This window comes from Aplidium turbinatum, chromosome 4 (assembly GCF_918807975.1).
Source record: "Aplidium turbinatum chromosome 4, kaAplTurb1.1, whole genome shotgun sequence".
Taxonomy (NCBI): Eukaryota; Metazoa; Chordata; class Ascidiacea; order Aplousobranchia; family Polyclinidae; genus Aplidium; species Aplidium turbinatum.
Genome location: NC_137475.1, coordinates 1,478,367 through 1,501,140, shown reverse-complemented (window position 1 = coordinate 1,501,140; position 22,774 = coordinate 1,478,367). Strand labels below are relative to the sequence as shown.

The window sequence follows — 22,774 nt, the reverse complement described above, 5'->3', positions numbered from 1 at the left end:
CATGTGCCTATTAGCTCGGGCTAAAATGATTTGCTGTAATGATGCTCTTTTTAATATTGAAACAGAGAAATTAAAACAAATGTTCTATAATAATGGTTATCCAAAATTATACTTTGAAAAAATATTGAATCGCTTTATCTCCACGAATTCCGACCAACAAGAAAAGGCTGAAAATGAGTTAAATATGAAGCATTGTTTGTCCATTCCGTTTGTGGGAAAAGATTCTAAAACGTTTGCTCGTAAAATCGGACAGTTTATGAAAAGTAAATTTGATGTGGACGTTTTTCCTGCTTGTTTTGTTTTGTTTATCTTTATCCTGCATTGCGGGAAAGCGGACTTTAGCGCTATGCATCGGTGTACACCTTCCGACGTACACCTGACCCACGCTGCAGCCAACGGCAATGTCTGTTTCCGGTTGTCTACTTTACTTGTGACTTAAATTTGGTACTACCCATTACTCGAAATCGATCACCGGGCAGAGGCAATTATCGTAAAGTTTCTTGCCCAGAGAAACAACAGCAAGTGCGGGTGGCTGGAGTCGAACATGCAGGCTCTCGACTGCGAGCCCAACGCGCTAACCACTCGGCCACGGCTTCCTGTTTATAAAACATTCAAAATCAGTTCGTATTTTCAACTAAAGTCCCAGACGCCTTCGCCTCTCTGTTCAAATGTCGTATACAGTTTTACATGTCCGTGTGATTCGGCATTGACATAGCCTACATCGGTATGTCCACCAGACATTTGACCACGAGAGTACGGGAGCATTTGAACTTTAGAGACTTAAAGAAAAGTGCCATCAAAGACCATATTATGGAGTGTTCCTTTTGCACAAATCGAAAATTCTCTGCTGATTCATTTAAAATTTTACGCAAAGGCAAATCCCAATTTGACACAAAAATTCAGGAAGCGCTATTAATCAAACGCTACAACTCAAATTTAAACAAACAATTATTTGCTGGCGGCGCGTCCATTCTACTAAACATTTACTAAGTTAGATGGATCACGTTCCCTGTGGTGCTAATTCGTTTGTAGTCATGTGTGCCTTTTTCTAATGTAATTTTGTTTTCCGCCCGTCTGTTTGTTTTCCACACTATTGCTTTTAACCGCTGCGTATTTCTTGATGCTTACAATTAGTTAGCTAGTTACCTTCAAGAAGTTGAAATTTATTGCATTTTATCAATATTTTCAGATTCCTGATGAGGGCTTAAGCCGAAAACGTTTGAATGTTAAACTATTTTGTAAATATGTAAAAAATATATACTGTTGTAATGCTCAACCCTGTGGTATTAGTTGGAATACTGCTCTACATAGCTTTTTTGTTCTTATATGCCAGCGTATTTTAAAATTAATGACTATGTTTTAGCAGAGTGGAAAGACAATCTAATGAAATAATTTATTATTTGTTGTGAAATATTAAGTTACAATATTTAACTTTTTTTTTATCTGAACTGAACTTTCGTTTGGACAACGTAAAGCAAAGAATTCAATTTTATCTGGCAACTCTGACTTTTGTTGTGTTTTCGTCAATTGCTCGCTGTCTGGTTGTTATTACTATTTGTTATTGTTATTGCAATGAGATCGTGCATGTCATTGTGATGTCCTTTCACGAGTTACTAGATGCTGCTAAAACTAATAGTTCTCGTGATGCCCCCCCGTTTATTATTGGAGTTTCAGGTGGAACATCATCAGGAAAGGTAAAAGTTTGGCTACCGTTACTTTTCATAGCTTGTTGAGTTGTTCCTTTTTTGACATATTCTAAACTCTGTTTGATCTCCAAACTTGGAACTAAATTACAAACTACGTGGCTGTTTTCATCTTGTTTCGTTGTCATAAACAGTAACGTTAATTTGAAACAGAAGTATTATCTTTGCTTTTGTTTTTACAAGTGTTCAAACAGATTTGTATTATATATACATATGCTAACAAGATTTAAAACTTTCATCTTATGTGATCAATCATCTTTCATAATAACAAGTTTAAGGATTCCAAAGAAAGCAACTTGATTTTTGTGATACAAAATAAGGTCATTTATGATAGTTAAATTCAAAATGAGTTCTCTTTGAACCAAGTAACAAGAAAACCATTTTTTGAATGACAAGTTTAGGAGCTGGGGTACAAGCCTTTGCCATGGTCATAAATGGTATGACTTGAATATTTGTCAAAGATTGGAATCGACCAAGACACATAGGGTAAAATGTGTGAACACTAAACGGCATTCAACCAAGCAAAATTTGTTTATGAATATAACTTTTACTTGACTATTTTCTAACCCTAACCTTCAGTGTTAGGTTAAGGTTTTGGTTGGGGTTAGAAAATAGTAAAGCAACTTTAGGTAAAGTAGTCAAAACACAAAACAGCTACTTCACCCTATCTTTTTGGTTGATTCCAATTTATGACATCATAGCATTTTTGACCAGGGCAGAGACTGTACAGTGTACACCAGCTCTCAAATCTGTTTCACTCTTGAATTTACAGTGTTTTGATTTTTAGAAGACGGTATGTGACTGCTTTACAATTCAATATATTATACCATATTGAAAAACTGTAGATGTTTGCAAATAAACAAGAATAAACAGGTTAACTCCTTTTTTTGAAAAAAAGTCTTGACCTCAAAAATATTGAAATACAATGTGTGCGGTCTTAGATGGAACAAACTTCAGCCAATCTTCGACCATTTTTTTTTTTCTACTTAAGCTCCGGGCCAGAGGTGATAGTGGCTTCGGCCGGAGCCAGAGATATATGTGCAAGGTGTGTGTATGACTGGGGTCAGGTTCATGACCTTGGATAAATCTATTTGTTTGCATCATTGTGATACTGCAACAATGCAAGAATACTAAGCTACATAGGCTGCCTGTAACATTGGTCAATCCTGTAACGCCCAAGAAAACAAAACCATTTTTTTAAATAGATGTAGTACAACCAACACATAATATTTCGTAGTACAATAGTTCAGTTCAGTTTATTGTTTTGCTGGCGATAAACAAACAAAAAGTATATACATACAAACTGAGTGTCTATCAGCACAACAGGATGGCAACGAAAGACCTGTAAGGTCGTCTATGTCAGCTGCCACTCTAGGTTAATAGGTCAATTGCCGCGGTGGGATTGCGCAACGGATAAGGCATTGGCTTTCCAATTATGCAATCATGGTTCGACTCCCGGGTTATGCTGGTTGTTGAAAACACAGCTCACGTCTACCCAGGGTGTAATAAATTGGGTGAGCGTATTTGCTGAAGTAAATGCGGTCGAGAGAAAGGAACTGGCCATCCTACTCTCCTTAGTGCCGAAGGCTTTGTACAATGAGAACCTTATCTTCTCATCCCCCGATGCTTGAATCAAGTAGGCTATGTGACCCACTTTACCTTTACTTAGGTCAATTGAAACAATTTTGTTTTATTTTTTTCACAAATATCCACTCTCCCGAACTCATAATGTATATATGCAACATAGTAACATTGTATACAACATTGTAATGTATATGTTATTATATACATGCAACATCGGGCGCTATGGAAAAGTAACATTGAAAACGAGATCAAAGAATTCAATCAAAAACCAATAATAATATAAACTAATTCTACATCGAGTGGATGGAAAACATTACCAAATTTTAAATCTACCAAAAAGTTTACTCCTGAATGGATCCTTTTAAAGTATCCTAAACATTGCCATGTGGCATCTTTTAGAGCGCTTGGTGAGAGAGGCATACAACCGCTCAGTTGGAACATTGAGAATATAAAGTTACTACATTACCAAAGGCCGGAACATCCTGCCAGTGCCGGAGTTGCAATTTTCAGACCAAAACATCCTGCCACCAGCCAAAAAAGTTGGCTCCAGTGAATCACTAGCGGTCTTATGTCTAGTTTGATGATTTGTCAATAATTGGCGCTTATATCAGGCCTTGTCGAGATAAAGTTGCATTAAAATCAAGTAGAATTATCTTGTTTAAATTTTGCATAATTATTTTATATGCAGGGACTATTCTTATCATATACGGTACCGGTAACATGAATATAGCTTTACACTCTCTCAGAGGCTATATGCACATGTTCGCTCAAGCATGATGTATAATTTCTCGCCTTCTCTTCTTTCAACATCAAAAAAGCTGCATGTGGCTTATAGCGCCTGGATCAGTCTCAGATTCCAAAGGGCATCGGTTTGACAGTTGACACCGCCCAGTATTTTTTTTTTAGAACTTATAATAGTGCCTTTCATATACCGGTATATTATTATCCTCTGGCATGTGCATTTGAGCTCATTATTATAATTATAAAACTATAGCAATTGATTATGATCTAATAATCACATAGCACAATTCTAGTTCACTTTGCTGCAAGAAAAATAAAGGCAGGAGACAAAAATAAACAAAAATCACTGAAATTCTTGTTGCCAGGTTTGTCACAAATCTTGCAAACTTTTCCAAAGGTGTCGCAGTTAAAGAAGTTGGAGAACCACTGACTGGCCCAACAACCGAAGTATAGAATAGGTGCATAGTGGTTTGTGTTTCATGCTAATATCTTATTGTTTTAACTAGTCCTCAGTTTGCAAGAAGATTCTTGAGAGATTAGGAGAGAACTCAACATCAAACGATGCTCGAAAAGTCGCCATCATTTGCCAGGATAGCTTCTACAAGAGTTTAAGTTCGGAAGAAATTGCTGAAGCCCACAGAAGCGAGTACAACTTCGATCATCCAGGTGGGTTTTGGAACGATTGTGCATTTAAAGCAAAGTAAAACATTCTTTCATATACAGGGTGACCCAAAAAAAACGGGCCCCGCGTACACTTTATGTCATATCTCCTTTATTTCTTCACCGACTGCCCTTATTTTATACGACATGGCAGAATCAACAACCGTAAGTACACCAAGACCCCAGCGGGAGCTGGGACAAAAAATACACTGTGTTAAATGTTACTACAAAACAAGCTCGTTACCCAGCACAGTTTCATGCATCAGTTCGAATGTGAAAAGGCTCCATCCAAACGTAGAATTCAGAACTGGGTGGACCACTTCGAGAAGTATGGGACCGTGGAGAACCTCAACGCTGCCAGTGAGAACCGTCCAGGCCACTCGGGACGTCCCAAGAAGCGGACAGCCGAGCTGGTCGAAAGTGTGAGGGAGTCTCTCCAGCAGAGTCCGAAACGTCTGTGCGTAAACGAAGTCAGTCTCTCGGTATGTCCCGTGAGACTTGCAGGAGAGTGCTGGTGAACGATATCAGAGCTTGCCACCCATACAGAATACAGACGATGCAGACCCTTACAGTCTCAGACAAGAAGCAGAGGAGCGCTATGGCAGTCAAGATGCTCGAGAAGATCGAGAGTCACTAGGTTTCCTTAACCTCCTTTGGACCTCAGATGAAGCCCACTTCCATCTTGACGGAAAGGCGAACTCCAAGACAACTATCTTCTGGGGGTCCTCCAGACCCACTGAAGTAGCCACCAAGCCCCTGCACTCTCCTAAGTGCACAGTGTGGGCTGCAATCTCGGCCAGAGGCATCATCGGACCAATCTTCATCGAAGAATCTGGCGCAGCAGTGACAGTCACCAAGGAGCGGTATGTGGATGTTTTGATGTGATGTGTTTTGATGTGATGTTATGATGTGATGTTTTGAACATAATAAACTAGTTATAACCAAAGTTTCATTTCATTCGGACAAAACACTAAGAAACGGGGCCTAATTATAGTTGGGGCCCGTTTTTTTTTGGGTCACCCTGTATATATACCCGAAGAAGGCTAGATGTGCTGCCGAAAACGTTCGCAGTTTTGTTTTTCTTTTATAACATAATAAAAACCACGTTGTTGCTTGGGGTTGTGTGCTCAAGGTTCAACCTCCGTAGATAGACAAGATGTTTTTGGCATAGTTCCATCTGTTGGAGGCACATATCCTGGAACATCTGGGCTGTCTTTTAGATCGGTTGCTGTTGAACTGTTTTAACAATGGATGTGTTGTGATGTCAGTAGGTTTGGTATTTTTAACTTTATCTTGAAACAAGTGTAACATGGCCAACCCCCTTTATATATAATAAAGCCTGTATTGTTAGAACTCTCTGACATGATATTTTACTGAGACACTAACTCATCGCGCCAACACACTGCTAAATGGAAATTGTGAAACAAATGTTTTCAGTCTGACCACTTTTAACTGGTGGGCGACACCGTCCGTAATGTCCGATATCGCCCACATCATGTACAAGTGCGGTCAATGATCCGCATTTCTTGGTCCATTCACAGACGCGTTTGACACAAAGTTGGTGAAAGAAGTCCTGTTGGACATCGTTAGCGGGAAAATCGTTCAAATTCCAGTTTACGATTTTAAGACCCATTCAAGGTTAGTCACCAAGGCTCGTTTGCATGCCGCCATGATAACAAATCTCGGCCGTACGAATGTGTTTCGAAACTCTGTGTAATAATGCCCGCGACATTATGCATGTGGTGTTTGCAGCAGGGTGTTTGTTCTACCTTGAAAGTTACTTGCTGTGTTTTAGTTTCACTTTGTGTTGAAACGTGTGGTTTCCTAATCGCTTGAAATACTTGGAATTTGTTTAGTTACCAATCAGACATTTCTTTAGTTATTTCCGACTACGTGTGTTTGTTTTATACGTCACAGTAAACTTTGTGTGACGCAAGCTTCAAAGCGGCAGTGTCTTGGTCCATAAATACGTCAGCAAGGAATTTCAAAGGTCAAATTTTTAATTATGTTTTTCAAAATTTGTTAGCGCCGGTTGATGACTGGCTAGGTGCCTTTGTTGCTCACAATGTAGACCCGGGTTTTCTCATCCAATATCCTGCAACTTCCAGGGAGCGGAGTTGCGGTTTTGAAGATCGCATGTTGCATGAGATAATTATCCCGCCGCTTTTCTCGCACTTTAGTCGTTTATGCTGATGGCGTTGGTTGATTAGAAACAGAAAAATCAGATCTAACAACGCAATATAATTAAAATAATCTAACTAGAAGAGCGATCCATGATTGTATATCCTTGGCAAATGCTGGTTTGTATGTTTCCTTTCCACAAAGGTAAGGGTTCAGTTGACTGGAAAGGCGGCAGTGGAGAGTCTGTGGCATGAGTTACTGATGATACCGATGACCCTGGCCTCATGGGCGTGACACCTGACTATGGCAGGCAATTCTTGCTACACTCCACTGCCGAGAAACGTTGTCAATGAGTGCTGCTTCACCATTATTAAAACAGTGACATCTGCTGGTTAGTTATCGCGTTCGCTTCTTCAGGCTGACAGGGAAGTATCAGGAGCTGCATCCTTGTGACGTCGTCCTCTTTGAAGGTATCCTCGCCTTCTACCACAGCGACATCCGGGATCTCTTTAACATGAAGTTGTTTGTCGACAGTGATGCGGACACGCGCTTGTCGCGCCGAGGTGATGCCCGTTACCATAGCGACGTTTGTATATGTTCCGTATTAACACAAAAATGCGTAAGTGGTACTTGTTTGTTTGGTGACCTGGCGCTGACGTCATAGAAGCTCCTGTGAGCATGGCGTGCTCTGGAGTGTAATATTTTGTGGGCGATAAAATATACTATTCCGGACTAGATGACTTGGTTACCAAGAGTTTTTGGCGGTTGTAGCTGCCATTGCGAACAGCCCGTCTGAATTTTTTTAAGAATTTCCTGTCCGCCCCGTTAGCTCAGTGGTTACGTGCCCGGCTCAAGATCACCTGGCGCTGATTCGACTCTCGGGGTGTGCGCTTGAGCAACGCATTTCAGGACTGCTCTCCATTCAGCGGCACTTAGTGAATGGAATAATTCTCCGGCAACAACACTTCAACAATCGGAAAACTTCACTCTGCCAATCTCGGTAGCTGCGTCAAGAGCCTCTACAAGTATGAGAAACTACCAGGAATAATCTATCAAAGCTTTGTCAGTCCGAGGATAAAGATTCAAAACCAACCAATCAAGAATCTTATTTTTCACATCTCTCACTGCTCCCCGAGACGCCACAACGGGTTGTCATATCTACAGGCAGTGACTAATTCGAACAATTTAAGTTTTAAACGATTTCAACCTGGCAGTTTGTTAACAAAATGTGCCGAATTAGTTTGTAGCTTTGTGTATCCATCTGGGAGTATTGTTGGCATGCGCTCCGTCGAAAGGTCTGTAATCGGGTTTCATAAACGATGGATGAATCTTGTAGAAACCTTGCGTTCTTCTGGTGACTATAGGCTACTAGGTTACCTCTTGATGTTAAAGATGATACCTAGCTTTTATTACCGACGTTTTGTCAGTCAACACGACTGACTTTATCAAGGGGGCTGAAACAGGTAAACACAACCTGTTCAGCAACAAATGGCACAACACAAAAACAGTTTAACTGATAACGCAGTGATGCCTAAAGCCCGTAGGCTACTTTTCAGCAGCGTAAATTTATCTCTTGGTAAATATCTCTTTGTAAATATTTATCTAAGTACTATTCTTAGAACTGAAAATGATTAGCCTATACAAAAAGATTGTTTATATACAGAAAGTTGGTACATAAACCAAAAGGCACAACGTGTTCTTAACCAGAATTATGGTCAGAGCTTTCTCTCTGTGTACAAAAAATTACTTTGAAAATTGCATTCATTTTTTCATTTGCTCAGTGCTTTTTTTCTCTATCATTGTAATTGCTAATGCCATTTCTGTCTTGTCTGATGTCTTTACAACGTTTCTTGACGTTGACCTTAGATAAATTTACGCTGCTGGAAAGTAGCCTACGGGCTTTAGGCATCACTGCGTTATCAGTTAAACTAAGCGGTTATCTTACCTGTTTCAGCCCCCTTGATAAAATCAGCCGTGCTGACTGACGAAACGTTGGTAGTAAAACCTGGGTATCATCTTTAACATCAGGAGGTAACCTAGTAGCCTATAGTCACCAGAAGAACGCAAGTTACTTTAATTAATTATCAAATGCCTGGCTAACAGTTTCACTCTGTTTTTGTAGAAACCTGTTACCTTTATTGCTTTCAGTTTCAAGAGACATCGTCGAGAGAGGGCGCACTTTAGACTCTGTCCTCCAGCAGTACACCACCTTTGTCAAGCCGGCGTTTGAAGAGTATTGTCTACCGGTGAGTGGCGTCCAAAAGACGAAGTTTGTGCATACTTGTCGACCATGTTGTTGGGTCTCAGGCTATCACCGCCTTCAATTGTTTGAGCCAAAATGCTGCTTACCTCGTCCAACGAGCAGTTGGTATTTGGAATTAGTGGAACGTAATGGGATGGAAAGTTCCAGAATGCACTGAGCATGAACGAATGACGTACTTGTGGCGCCTCGCCTGAAGCCGCATGATGCCGAACATATTTATCTTTCATTAACCATTAACAAGTTTCGAAAGGTTCGGTTTGCTTTTGTTTCATTGTGGGGCGCTTCGTGCTTTACAAACGGGCCACTCATGAGATGAGAGCACACTCATGACGTAACCACACACGTCACCCCTAACCACGTGATCCAATCACATGCCTCGTTCTCCCGTCTCCTTTGTCATCTTGGCATTGCTAGCATGGAGATCATAGCTCTGCGATAAATTAAAATTGCATCACCACGTGATGGAAGCCCCTCACTGGTCGACCATTTGCTGAACCCGCTCCTGTCTTCCGTCCACGTGTTGACATTTGTCCAATGCCGGGTCCATGATGCACCGGTGCACGTTGAGATGGATCTATGCAATTTAACCGTTCAAAGACGTTAAAGCAAGTGTGCTGGTTTGCTGTATGCGACAGTCTAATGCAATGTCAGCATCGTTACTGTGACGCAACTTGTATGTTGTCTGTTGTTGTAAGTCGCTGCGGTCTCGTGTGAAAATCTTGAACCTCGTTTTAATTGCAACTTAACTTTCAGTCCAAAAAGTACGCTGACGTCATCATACCCCGGGGAGCAGAGAACACAGGTGATATGTGTGACGTCACGTTCTGTTCCGGCAGCTGACGGAAAGTGAGATGGGTGGCTTTACCGGTTGCCATGGTGAAGTCGGCTGCCGGAATAGAACGTGGCAATTCTAGAATGAATGTCTTTAAATGCAGACTCTTGGTGAAGACTGTGGCCTGGAACATCATGTCGACTCTTTGTTTAAACGGCTCCTCAATTCTTGGAGCTATTTAGGTGCATACTGCATATGTTATCCCGCTAGCAACTTTCCAAAAGGTACCATAAAAAAATCCCCCGTGTTAAAACTTCGGAAGAAATGCAAATCCTAGCTAAATTAAGTCATCGGCTGACTTGGCGCAGAGGGTTAGGGCGATAGTAGTCATATCATTGACGTGGGTTTGATTCTCACTACTGCTATTGCTCTTTTTTCTTCAATTACAAAACTATGTTCAAAGTAATAAATATTAAAGTGTCTACCCTACTGCTCAGCGCGACTCTGATTGGTCAAATTTCATAGTAGGGAATTTTTTATGCTACCTTTTGGAAAGTTGCATCCCGCCATGGGCAAATTTTGTTCGATTTTATCGATGGCCCCGCTACAGGCTACACCGACACTACTTGATGAAACGAAGTAGATCGGATAACCAAGTTCCCATTATTAAGGAACGCGAAAGCATTGTTGATGTCAAACTTGAGGACGACATTGTTTGTACAATGTACATGTATTCTTGTATTGAGGTCACGCGTTTGTGACGTTCAATGACGTATTGAATAAGTTTGTAGCCTACATGTCGTCGTTGCAGGGGTGCAAGATCTCGGTTGAAGCAACCACTTTGATATTTCCATGGGATGAGTAGTATGACTTCACTGAATCTTGACACTGTGATTCTAGTTGCCATCAATCTCATTGTCCAGCACATCCGGGACATTCTCAATGGGGGCATGATGAAACGGAGCAACGGAAAACAACAGAACGGGCACGATCTGGTGGAGAAGATGATTATTCAAAAATCTTTCAACAAAGAGTCTGGTGGCCCCCCTCATTGAGAGTATGTGGGGAGCGATGTGTTTGTCTCCAATTTGTGACATCTCGAATCGGCCTTCCGTTGCGCCAGGCACGAAAAGCACGTGGCTTAAATGCTGCTATTTCTGTGTGAAAGCTGCGTTATGTTCTTGTCGTAGTATCCGCTTTACGCTGTCGTAATGTCCGCCCGTTGAAGCCCTCGACATATCTGAACCAAGTCCATTGGTTTTGCACTTATGTCTGCACTTACGTGGTTAAAGCCTGTGAGCAATACTATGCAATAATGTTTCAGAGATAGTGACTTCATATAATGCAGCTTATCCGTGCAACTGGGTGTTAATCCTCTGTGTCACAATGTGTGACATAACGATGTATCTATTACGGTATTGAATAGAAAGTGTAAGCATTCGCCAACTTACGGGCTGATTCTATTTGTTTCTGACTTGTAATGGCTCGCGGCCGCATGCGGCCCGAAACAACTTTCTGTACGGCCCTCGAAAGCCTGAAGCATTTATGTAAAAAAAAAAAACAATAAAATTGCTTGAAAATTTTAATTACTACAATGAGTTAATTAAACTTTTTCTTCGTATATTTCGTCTTGATAAAGATAATAGTATAGCTTTGGTAGAGAGGTACTTTTTAAAAACCATAGACAGACAATCGATAACAACTTAATAACATTGAATTGCATAATTCAAAATTAATACAGAAATGAAACAGATACATAATTTCAAACGTTTTCGGCAAAACTTTCTGCCCTCTTCAGGAAAATATCTTAATTCATCTAAACAAAACAAAATCATTCGTGAAATGTTAATAATAAATGACTGAAATTCAATAAAACTGCACTGACCTGCGTACAAGCAACAACTGACGAACAAACACAAAAGGTGGTAGCAATCTGTCATAATTATGCGGGAGTGTGGTCATGATTTGGTTTCATTTCTGTATTAATTTTGAATTATGCAATTCAATGTTATTAAGTTGTTATCGATTGTCTGTCTATAAAGATAATAGTTTTTTGTCGCATTGCAGTAGTTTGTTTCCCCAGCCACATTGTGTTCTTTAGTGATGTGCAGTTTTAGCAATATGTATCGTGTCATTTGTGTACTCAGCCATTTTGCATGGCTGTTATTAGTGTCAAAGCAACGATTGCTAAACTGCTGATTACGTCACAATGGAAACTTCTGACTTCGGCCTGTCGCGTCACAAGACTTTCGTTTTAGTCTTGTTGAACCAAAGCCAAGACTCTTGGTAGAGAGGGGAGCGGCGATTGCGACAGTTATTCTGATTCTGTTTAATTCGCTCAAAGTGCTTCCGGCAACGTGTTATCTTGATGTGTGTTGTATTCAAATAAATAATTGAGGCAAACATTTTGTAAATTATACGTTTTCGCAACACATGTACTGTATATAAACTTTCCATTTCTTTGGTCACTTTAAAACTAAATAAAAGCTTGTGTTTTGATTATTTTAGGTTTTATGTTTTGGCTTATAATCTTAATTATACTATAGTGCGGCCCTCGCGGTAAAAAGTTTGCCCACCCCTGATCTAGGTTAATCAATTCAATTTTATTTTAATCAACATGCACAATTGCACATACACTTACTTAAATGTGATGACTACGTTTTGGATCTTATAGAAATAGTTTAAGAAATTGAATATCGCATCACACTCGTAAAAAATAGTCTACAGTACAGATAAACCAGGAATAATTAATCCCTTGCTAACATTACACCAGTTTGCACAACCGCAACATTGCTGAAATTGCTTACAAACTTCTGGTCCGAGTCACATAGGCCTACTTAATACAAAAAAAGGGAAAACATGATGATTCACATTCAGCAGAAGGTAACTATGTCGAGTTTTATTCAACCGCGGTTGTTGCGTCAACCGTGACCTTCCTTTCGATGTCTTGGGAAGCTACGAAGACGTTGCACGATTGTTACGTTTCGGTATTCACAATAGCTGCCACTTCGTGCCAAGTGTAATGAAGCATTCGCGTGAAGCCTTCGAGCCTTGGCAAAGGAAGTAGCCTAGTTTTAACTCGTGCAGGCCTTTTCCACTACCATGCGTCTTGAGCAGTTGACAACTTTCCACTAAAGGCGTACGGTACTGTACTGGCAATGAAAGCCATCCTGCCATAAGCAAAATGTGAAGTTGTTTCAGCTAACTGGACCTGACGTGCGCGATTGCTTAGTCAAGACTTAAAAATCATGCGCGGTGCTTTGACTTCAGGCCAGCTTAATGATCATCGCTTTCGGGACGGGCAAACCGAAGAGTTCAAAAAACGGTACTGATTGCATTCTTGCATAACGCAGTGGGAATAAGTCGTGTTGTAATGACATCACAAATGAGTCCTGTCGCTAAATATCTCATCTGTTGTAAAGCGACAATAAGAAAACCATAACATTATTCAAAAGGCAGTCCAGGCGCATTGCTCAAGCACACACCCGCAAGTCGAACCAGTGCAGCTTGATCTTGACGCTTCGTTCACACTTCATCAATAGTTTAACCAACTGGGCTAGAGGCAAACAGTTGAGAATTGTTGCTCTGAGTTCTCAACCTGGGCTCCGTGAAAGTTTCCAAATTTTTAGAATGATAGATTAATTACAGCTTTTAAAAATCGGTTGTACTTCACATGTGTACCGGTATTCAATATTCATACAGTGATTCTCAAACTGTGCGTTGCGACGCCCTGGCGCACCGTTTAGAATGTCCAAAGATGTCGCACAAAAAGGTTCGGCTTTCTAAATAAAGCAAAATTCAATTAAATCTTTTTTTTAAGGCTATGCACAGTAGGCCTATGTTCAACTCTTTTGAGTCAGCAGTTACGTAATTGATTAATGTTTAATTCAAAAATACAAAGGTTAGTCAGCAATTTTGTCATGACTGCGGTCAACAAAATATTGATTAGCCTACAAATGAAAAATAGGAGACATTATTTGTAAAGATGGCAAAAATTTTATTGTCAAAAAAAATATTTAACTTAACAGGCTATCGCTTTGGGAGAAAAGTAATTTTTACAATACCACAAACAGATGGAAGATTCTATTCAATCCAATTAAATTGACTTATATAGTCATAGACTTATATTGACTTGCAAGTTATCTGTTTGTGGTATTGATCCTGTTTGCCAACAGACACAGTAGCCCTTAACATAACTTCTTTAATGTTATCTATCGTCATAAGTGCGTTGCTAGTTCAGAAAATTTATTTTTAAGTTTGCCGCCTCGAGACTATGAAACATTTGTTTCCGTTAGGAGACGCGATATACTAGAAATTCAGATAATTTTTTATGGGCCGCGACCGCTTTGAGGGTACCAAAAGAAGGCTGCCAAGACAAAAAAGTTGAAAATCACTGCTCTAAGTTCGTCACATCTAGGCAAGCATGCGCTAAGTAGTCTACATCGAAAGACTTCGTGTTCAATTCCTTTCGCTGTTTAAGATTCACGAAAGTTGTGATTTATTAGTGGAACCGTTCGATACAAATTCAAGACAAAGTTTGGACCATCCAGATGTAGCTTGCGACTATTGGTTGACGACTATTGACGCAAAATGAAAAGAAACCACGTCTTTGCATCTTAACGACTTGTACAGAACCAGGTTAGCATGATCTACGTACAGCTCCGAACAAGGTGAAGAATATCATGTTTCTCATGAGAGTCCGCTCGAATGTGATGATTCTTTCTGAGCGTGAGAATAATCGGTAACGGCAGAGGTGGAAGTAATGTTTGCAACATGTCTCCTTGCGTCGTAAACGTTGACTCCACTACTGTCGGTAGATGGCGCTCGGGATTGATCATCATATGAGATCTGTATCTTTGGTCCAAAGCTTAAACGTTCTATCGAAAGAGCAGGTAGCTATGAATTCCCCATCAGGGGAAAGGTCCGCCCCCATCACCTTCCCCTCGTGACCGGCCAGTGACTTGAGGGGGACGTAGGCGGGGAGGCCCCAGATCTGGAATAAGCTATTTGTTAAAAAAAAAACGAGGATAAAGATTCAAAACCAACCAAGTTGTGTAGATAGACATCTTATGATCTAGTTTTGTACTGTGATGTCACGATAAGAGTGATTTGATAAACGCAAAATTGTGCCGTCGAGCAGTGCTGCCATTTACTGAATCGACTGTTAGCTGCCATCTCACCTTAGCAGTCCCATCATACGACGCCGTAACGAGGTAATCTCCTCGGCATTCTGCAAGAAACAATTGGATCTATTGTTAGATTCGATGGCACAACCGGTCGCCTGGAGGGGTTGCAATGCAACCACTGTTAAGTTTGTCCTTTGATTCGCAAGTGTTGCCAAATTGTAAACTATCTTTAAAACATTGGCAGAACTCATTCGTCTGATGAGTCGTGTCATCCATTCACAAACGCAACTTGAGCGGTTAAGACAGAAAAATTCTAAAATCCAGCACTTTCTGATAAGATATAGTTCATAAAGAATTTGATAAGCGCTTAAAGTGCAAAACATCATTACAATATTAATGCTTGGCCATTTTTGAGATAACCAAATTCTTTGTGAGCCTTTGATGAACTTGGAAGATGGTTGACGAAATTCAACCATCAACACTGTGAAAGGCGCCAACTCACTTTGATAGCAAATCTTCGATATGAGGTTCGTATGGGCGGGTATGGTGTAAACGCAGGAGACTTTGCGCAAGTCCCATATCTTGACCGAGTTATCGGCGCTTCCTGTCGCCATCTCGTGCCTGTCAATCAACACAGCTCGGTTATGACGTCATAACTCGCTTCAACATAGATGAAAAAAACATGTCGGCAGCAGTGGCCGAGTGGTTATAGCGCGTTGGGCTCGCAGTCGATAGCCTGCACGTTCGACTCCAGCCACCCGCACTTGCTGTTGTTTCTCTGGGGAAGAAACTTTACGATAATTGCCTCTACCCAGTGATCGATTTCGAGTAATGGGTAGTACCAAATTTAAGTCATAAGTAGAGTAGACAACCGGAAACAGACATTGCAGTCGGCTGCAGCGTGGGTCAGATGTACGTCGGAAGGCGTACACCGATGCATAGCGCTCAAGTCCGATTTTCCGCAATGCAGGATAAAAATAAACAAACAAATAATTTCAATAATCGCTGTTCAATACTTTTATAAATATAATTTAACAATTAACCTTCTCAACTATATCAAGCATGAGCTACAGAATATAAAAACAATTTGGGACAACCACCCAACAGTCAGTTGTTGTTGCACAAGAGTACCGGGATATCAACTTGAACCGTTTTGGGCTCAATAAACGGGGACCACTGCGCCAACTAAAGTCATTAAGCGACGATTTGACATTTATATCATTTCCATTGAAATTTTTAAAGCAACTGAACAGCATCCGGTCAACATGTGACGTAATTTTATTTTTGCATTAAGATCTCCTGGTCGCATGACGTGAGAACGATTCTCCCTACTGGAGGATAACTGATCACGTGACCAACCCATTGGGGGAGAAGCAAACGCTGTAGATCTCCTTGAGATGTCCCTCCAAGAAGAAGATGCATCTTCCAGTCCGGAGATCCCATACTCTTCCGTACGCATCCAATCCTCCTGTCAACGCCAATGATCCGTCCACCTGGATAAATAACATCTTCAACATCCATCCTATTCATCTTCAGGATAAAAGTCACATAGTTGTGGAGTTCACAACCAAATCAGGAAACAGGTCACTGACTTCGCGGTAACTCTGTAATCGGTATTGTTGCGTCACAATCCCACCTGGAAGGATATGTCGTGGACGCCTTTGCTGTGTCCTTCTTGGTGGAGGATTTCTTCTTCCTGTTCCAGATCCCACAACCTCCAGGAGTGATCATAACTGCAACATGAACAATAAGATGAAGAAACGACCACAATGGGAGCTGCATGGGTCTATTCAACAGCGAGGCAACTCAGTGCCACAGAGCATCCGCTAAAGCTTGCATCACCGTCACAATCAAACAACCGACCTTCGCGCGTACATTCAAGCTAATGCAGTGACGTGTATGCCAGTCACCGATGACGTGCAATCAACATGGCGTAGGCTAGGCTACAAACCGCCTCGTACCAGGTAGTTGCCAGAAAGCGCCCGGATGGATGGTAGGCCACTCTGGCAACCCTCATCTCGTGACCGTCTATGTCGGCCACAGGTTCATCGTTGACCAGGTTCCATAGCTTGACAGCGCCGTCTGCCGAGCACGATGCCATGCAGGCAGCCGTCGCTTGGAGGGAGATGGTGGCATGGGGGTGAAAGGTCACGCAACCCACGTTGATCTTGTGACCTGAAAAAAAAAAGAATATTTCACGAAATCAGCTCGTGGTTTGGATGAAGTTTCAGCTCTGATAGAAGACGGAAATATATTTTCACATCTTCGCTTTATTTTGAGACATTTCGATCCTAGCATGTCATGGCAACAAAATTCACCTCTCAGACTTCTTATCTCCTCGCAGTCCGGAATCGACCACAGCTTGCACATGCCACTCCAGGATGCGGTGGCAAGCATCTTACCATCCGGACTGAACTCGCAGCAGGATATCGGCCTGGAATGACCAATTTGGCTGCAGTAGCTCGATACTGCTTGCATACGGCGGTGAGTTTGTTGTAAACGAGAATTCTTTTGTGATTCGCTCGACTTCATGTCCTCGCGGGCCTGACGAAGCCTTTCTTTAGCCCTGGAAAATAAGGTGAAACAACTTGAAACATTACGTCCCATCGTCAACTGCTGTGCTTAGTATCAGATGAAGAAAGTTTACCCTTGTTAAAGTCGAGTCAAAGAAAATAATGAACTTGATTAAAGAAGACAACTTAGGACTTACACCACGTTTTATTCATTTGTTTTCTGATGGTAAAAAAATACATTACAATCAGCGAGGACAATCCAAACTGTGCAAGAATACAAATTATCACTAAAACTAAATCAACTATGTTTTCACACTTTCGTGGCAATTATGCAGCCACCTAATTTGTACTTTGTTATTGAGCACAAGCAACATCAATATTTGAAATTGATACTGTGGTGTTTGGCATCCTCTTGTTTCAAGCAAGCACAATGAAATCAGAATTGAAACGTTAATCCTTTTGCGCTTGCAGCAACTTGATTCGGTTGAACTAAAGAGACACAACTACAATCAAAACCGCAAGGAACAAGCCTCCAAAGAAACTTTCTCAGAGCATAAAGATTTTTACAACCAAAACAAAGTCTGCACACAAAATGTTTGCCAGAAAATATGTTTTCCATCAAACATTCTGACAAACGACAAACCTGGAAAGGGAATAGTTGGCCAGCCACATTCTTGCCGCTTTCAGCTGATCGGAACCTTCGTGGTACCAGGTGGTCTTTGTCAGCTGTGAGAGGGGTAATTTGTAAATAAAGTTCTCGATTCTTTACACCGGGGTCGTTTTATTGTTTGTCGCTCACAACTCAAGGTCCATACAATGGGGATTCAACTTCCATGTTTGGTGCAGTTTTGCTCAATACAAGCTGAAATTAGCTGTTTTCCAACAAAACATTGCTATGCCAATCTTTATCCTTCATCGTGATTTATTATGACTTCCTTTATACGTTTCGACAGTGACAATGTCAAATTTCAATAATTGCGGATTGGTTTATGGCTAACTGCGAAATGACGTTTAACCACGTCTGTATAGTAAAGTCATATTCACTTCTTCAGCCTCCTTCTTCCTCTGCTGAAGGATCTCTTCCTGCTTAGACTTGATGGGTCCAACCTCCGCGATCGACTCCCTCAACCTCTCTCTCCTATCGGCCGGACCCTCACCGAACAATGTGATCGGGAGCCCTCTTTCCCGGAGCAACGTCTTCACCTGTGAAAGATTGCGCCTTCAGTTATGATGCAAAAATACACACGTATGTTCTTCCGCAATCAAGAGCGGAAAACTTGGCTTCATTACTACAAGTAAAAAGGTGAACCGTGTATGTAACCATCCATACTCTACCAATACCTCAGTAAACATAACACTGTGGAAAGGTAACAACTTCGATAAGTTTTGTTACAACGGAATGGTGGATGTAGTTTGAAGTCTCCCATCTGTGCCGTGGTGGATACTTCGGCTACCAGCGCATTTTCTCCACTGCATCGCCTGGAGAGCGACCACCTCTTGGTGAGCACGTATGCCGTACATATACACAAACGCGTACACTACTGTAAGTACGTCACTGAGCGATATCCATCGCTTTCGTCATAATTCCCACCTCGTCGTCATCAGTAGTGACGTGGATCTGTCGGAGTTTTTTCTTGCGTTCAAACTCGGCGAGTATCTCGGTTTGCCGCTGGAGGATTCGATCCTGGACGGACATCTCCATAACCGCTTCTGAGGAGGAACACAAATGGTGATGGAGAAGTAAAGAAGAATACACAAAAATCAAAACACTACCGATAAAATTCTGAACAAGGAAACACGATTTCAACATTGACTGCACAGCGTACTCGTCTCCAAAATAAATCTTTTATATGTATATAGCTAATATTTTGTGACAGTGAGACTTACTATGATCTGTTATGTTAATGTTTCCAGCTTCCATTCCTTTCTTGATGGAATCTTCTCCAGACTCCCCGACTTTCCCTTCCAAACTTCCATACTGGATCCCCTTTTTCACTTCCACTTCCTCTCCGTCAGACATCGTGAAAATTACCAACAACCCTGCTATGGGTACCTTGTTTAAAACAATTACATCAGATTTTCATACAAATGCGTGATTCTTTACACAAAAATCATGTTGAACCACCAATACGTATTAGTCATTTCAATCAGTGGATGCAAGAATCATCAAAACCGGGATGTACATCACACAGCCTCCAACATGTTGGTGCATGTCATACGAACTTCCGTGCGGTTACGATGGCCAACGTTATGGAATAGGAAAATTATTGACATTAAAAAAACGTTCATGCATTTTTTCATTCCCTCGACACCACAATGCGCAATTGATACGGTGAAATGTTAGCAGCGAAAATGGAAGTTTCGGAAAACACTTTCACGTCTTCACAACAAACTAAGCGATCAAGGCCAACTTTTGAAACATCTCCAGAAAAAATTGAGTTGCATTGATCAGAACCACATAGAGAGCATTCAACTCTATGTGTCTCATTGAGGGACGCCACTACATTTTTACTTGGGATTTCCATTTTTAAGCGAGTTGGCTCATATCACTTAAAACGTATCCTGCATTAGAATAAATAAACAAACACATGAAGCAGGGGCATGATGCAAGGTGGTCATGGAAAAGTACATAACCTTAACCATGTTTCACCAAAACCAGGCGTGTCTGGACAGATAATACTATAAGAGCATTCTATAAATTCAGATATCAAGACATTATTCAAATAACATCACAGCAGTTTATTCATCTAAAAACAAATGTTATCATATTTAGCATATTTCTTGAAGACAAAAGCTGTTTATGTAGAGTTGTAGATCATATATACCACACTCCCATTGTATGTGACACAATGCTAGCACTGTAGTAAAATGCATATAATTCATGTAACAAGTGGCGAGTTGTGCTGATAGCCAGGTAAAACTGCTTCTCTTTGTTGCTATGATGCAAACAATTGTAAGCAAATTTCCAGACACCACAAAGAACACTTCAATACTTCAGTTAAACGACATTGACCACACACTGTGAACTTTATAAGCCAAAACTCATACACTGAAAATAACGTTTCACTATCTGGCTACTTTATTTGTATTTTCCAAGATGGTGGCAAAGTTGGTAATTTCACAGTAAAACCGTCAAAGAAAAAGTTGTGATCTATAACAGAGATGACAATTAGTGTAGCTTACAATTAGAGAATACGATACACAAGCAAGCTACAATTCACAATTAGTAATTTCATAAAACTGGTTAGTGATGGGAAAAGCCAACTGCGGACGTCGTATCAGAAACTGTTTTCGGACTTGAAGTACCATACATGTCTCGTTCATCTAAAGTTATATTTGCATCTTTGGATGAAATCTCCAACTTTAGGGTGCAATTCATCAATGATGACTGAGCACTGTTTACTGGAGTCGAGTTAGTCACTGTGACAGAACAATCTCTTTTCAACAAACCACGTTCATGTGCTACAGCAAGAAGTGCCACAACTCGTCGATCTACCTCGTATTTAATTGACCGGGCTCCATAATGAATGTCATAGCCATCTGCTAATATTGTGGCAACTTCTGGCGACTTCCATGTGAGGTTGATACCATGTCGATGCTTGGCGTGATGTTTCCACATCAACATTTCACGTTCAACAAGAAGAAAAAGCTCATCTTCTGAAAATGGTAAAAAGTATACAAATTCGTTGATTCTACCTAAGAACTCATCACGTCCAAAATGTTGCTTCAAAATTGGTCGAACAACTCTCTCCTTAAACTGACGAGACACAACTGCAACCTCAGGCCCAAAGTCTTCAGTCTTTTCATTGTTTGTTTGCATGGCCAACTTTTTCTTCAGAGTTTCTTTGGCTTCATGCCGCAAGCCAGCACCGTATTCAGCTATTTCATCCGCAGCAAGATTTGAAGTCATAACAAAGACAGCATCTTTGCACTCTATGGTCTTTCCTTGCCCGTCTGTCAGTCTTCCTTCATCAAATAATTGCAGCAGAACAGTGAGTACATCTGGATGGGCTTTGTCTACTTCATCAAATAAAACTACAGCATCTGGCTGAGCACGCAGTTGCTTAGTCAACTGTCCCCCTTGGTCGTGACCAATGTAACCTGGCGGCGAGCCAATCAACTTGGCCACTTCATGTTTCTCTTGATATTCAGACATGTCCAACCTAACAAATCCTTTCTTATTATCCTTGTGCAGATAGTGTGCAACTTGCTTTGCTAGTTCAGTTTTTCCAATACCTGAAGAACCAAGAAACAGGAAAACAAGAGGATGATCTTCATCATACCAGCCGTTCTGTTTCCTTCTAATAGCCGATGAAACAGTTGCTATAGCTCCCTCTTGACCAATGATGTGTTCTTTCAACCTCTGCTCTAGAGGGTACAAAGCTCTCTCTCTTGCTTCTGCTGCTGATTTTTTACTCAGAGCATCAGTTCGTGCATGTTTCAACAATTTTGCCATTTCTACATTCTCACTTCTGCAATACTCGTCAGCTGAATGACCTAAGTGATTTTTATTCAGCAAGTCCGCACCATGCTTTAGCAACATATCAACAGCATCAACTGAATCTGACACAACGGCATAATGTAAAGCTGTAAAACCACGGAAGTCGGCAGCTGGATTGAGTCGTCTACTAAACTCATCCTCGCGTAACATGTGTGCACTCATGCGTGTCATATTTCTAGTCGTGCGCAAATTATACAAGTCCCCAAGGTTTGGATCAGCACCGGCCTCCAACAATTCTTTCACCAATGCACTGTGCCCAGAAATTGAGGCAACCATTAAGGGAGTCCATCCCAAAGTGTGGCGAACATTTAAAACAGCCATCTTGGAAGGCTCATCCCATGACTTTGACAACTTTAGCAACAGTTTTGTTTCATTTAAATCTTGATCACAAACTACACTGAGTAAAGAATTACCAAATTTCATTCTTTCGTTTTTTCCTAAGCTTTTGTCTTTTTCATCCCAAAAACAGCTTGCAGACGTAATCATACAAGCAGTGAACAGGACAGGCAAACGTGCTTGCTTTCTGTTATGTCTTTGCCATTGCTTTTTGTCACTTGAGTCGGTCATACGTTGACAATTTTCTTTCACAAGAAGGATACTTGCATACTTGACTAAATTTCCACGAAGTATAGAATTGAAAAGCAATGGGAAATTTCTGGCATGTAAAGTGTCTAAGCATGTGAAAAGTGGCTGGCTTGCTTTTCTCCAAACAAAAAAACTTTTTGATAGCTTAAGATTCATCAGAACTCTCAACATTATGTTACAATTCCAACTGTGCAGCTGATTATAT

The 22,774-nt window shown here is 40.9% G+C and overlaps 2 protein-coding genes across 2 annotated transcripts; one reads left to right on the top strand and one right to left on the bottom strand.

The window, feature by feature from the left end:
* The first annotated feature begins 1,463 nt into the window (after positions 1-1,463).
* Positions 1,464-12,346, top strand: LOC145768564 (uridine-cytidine kinase 2-B-like). Its single transcript, XM_082580090.1, has 7 exons — positions 1,464-1,694; positions 4,535-4,694; positions 6,230-6,326; positions 7,227-7,372; positions 8,958-9,055; positions 9,826-9,874; positions 10,745-12,346. The coding sequence occupies exons 1-7, from the start codon at positions 1,596-1,598 to the stop codon at positions 10,897-10,899; spliced, it is 804 nt and encodes a 267-aa protein (XP_082436216.1). The 5' UTR covers positions 1,464-1,595; the 3' UTR covers positions 10,900-12,346.
* A 1,435-nt stretch (positions 12,347-13,781) lies between these two features.
* On the bottom strand, positions 13,782-22,740 carry LOC145768113 (uncharacterized). Its single transcript, XM_082579585.1, has 12 exons — positions 20,781-22,740; positions 19,371-19,490; positions 19,075-19,193; positions 18,528-18,686; positions 18,127-18,209; positions 17,289-17,536; positions 16,932-17,145; positions 16,607-16,703; positions 16,330-16,463; positions 15,473-15,591; positions 15,025-15,074; positions 13,782-14,837 (listed from the first exon to the last, which is right to left on the bottom strand). The coding sequence occupies exons 1-12, from the start codon at positions 22,738-22,740 to the stop codon at positions 14,682-14,684; spliced, it is 3,459 nt and encodes a 1,152-aa protein (XP_082435711.1). The 3' UTR covers positions 13,782-14,681.
* Between the last annotated feature and the right edge of the window lie 34 nt (positions 22,741-22,774).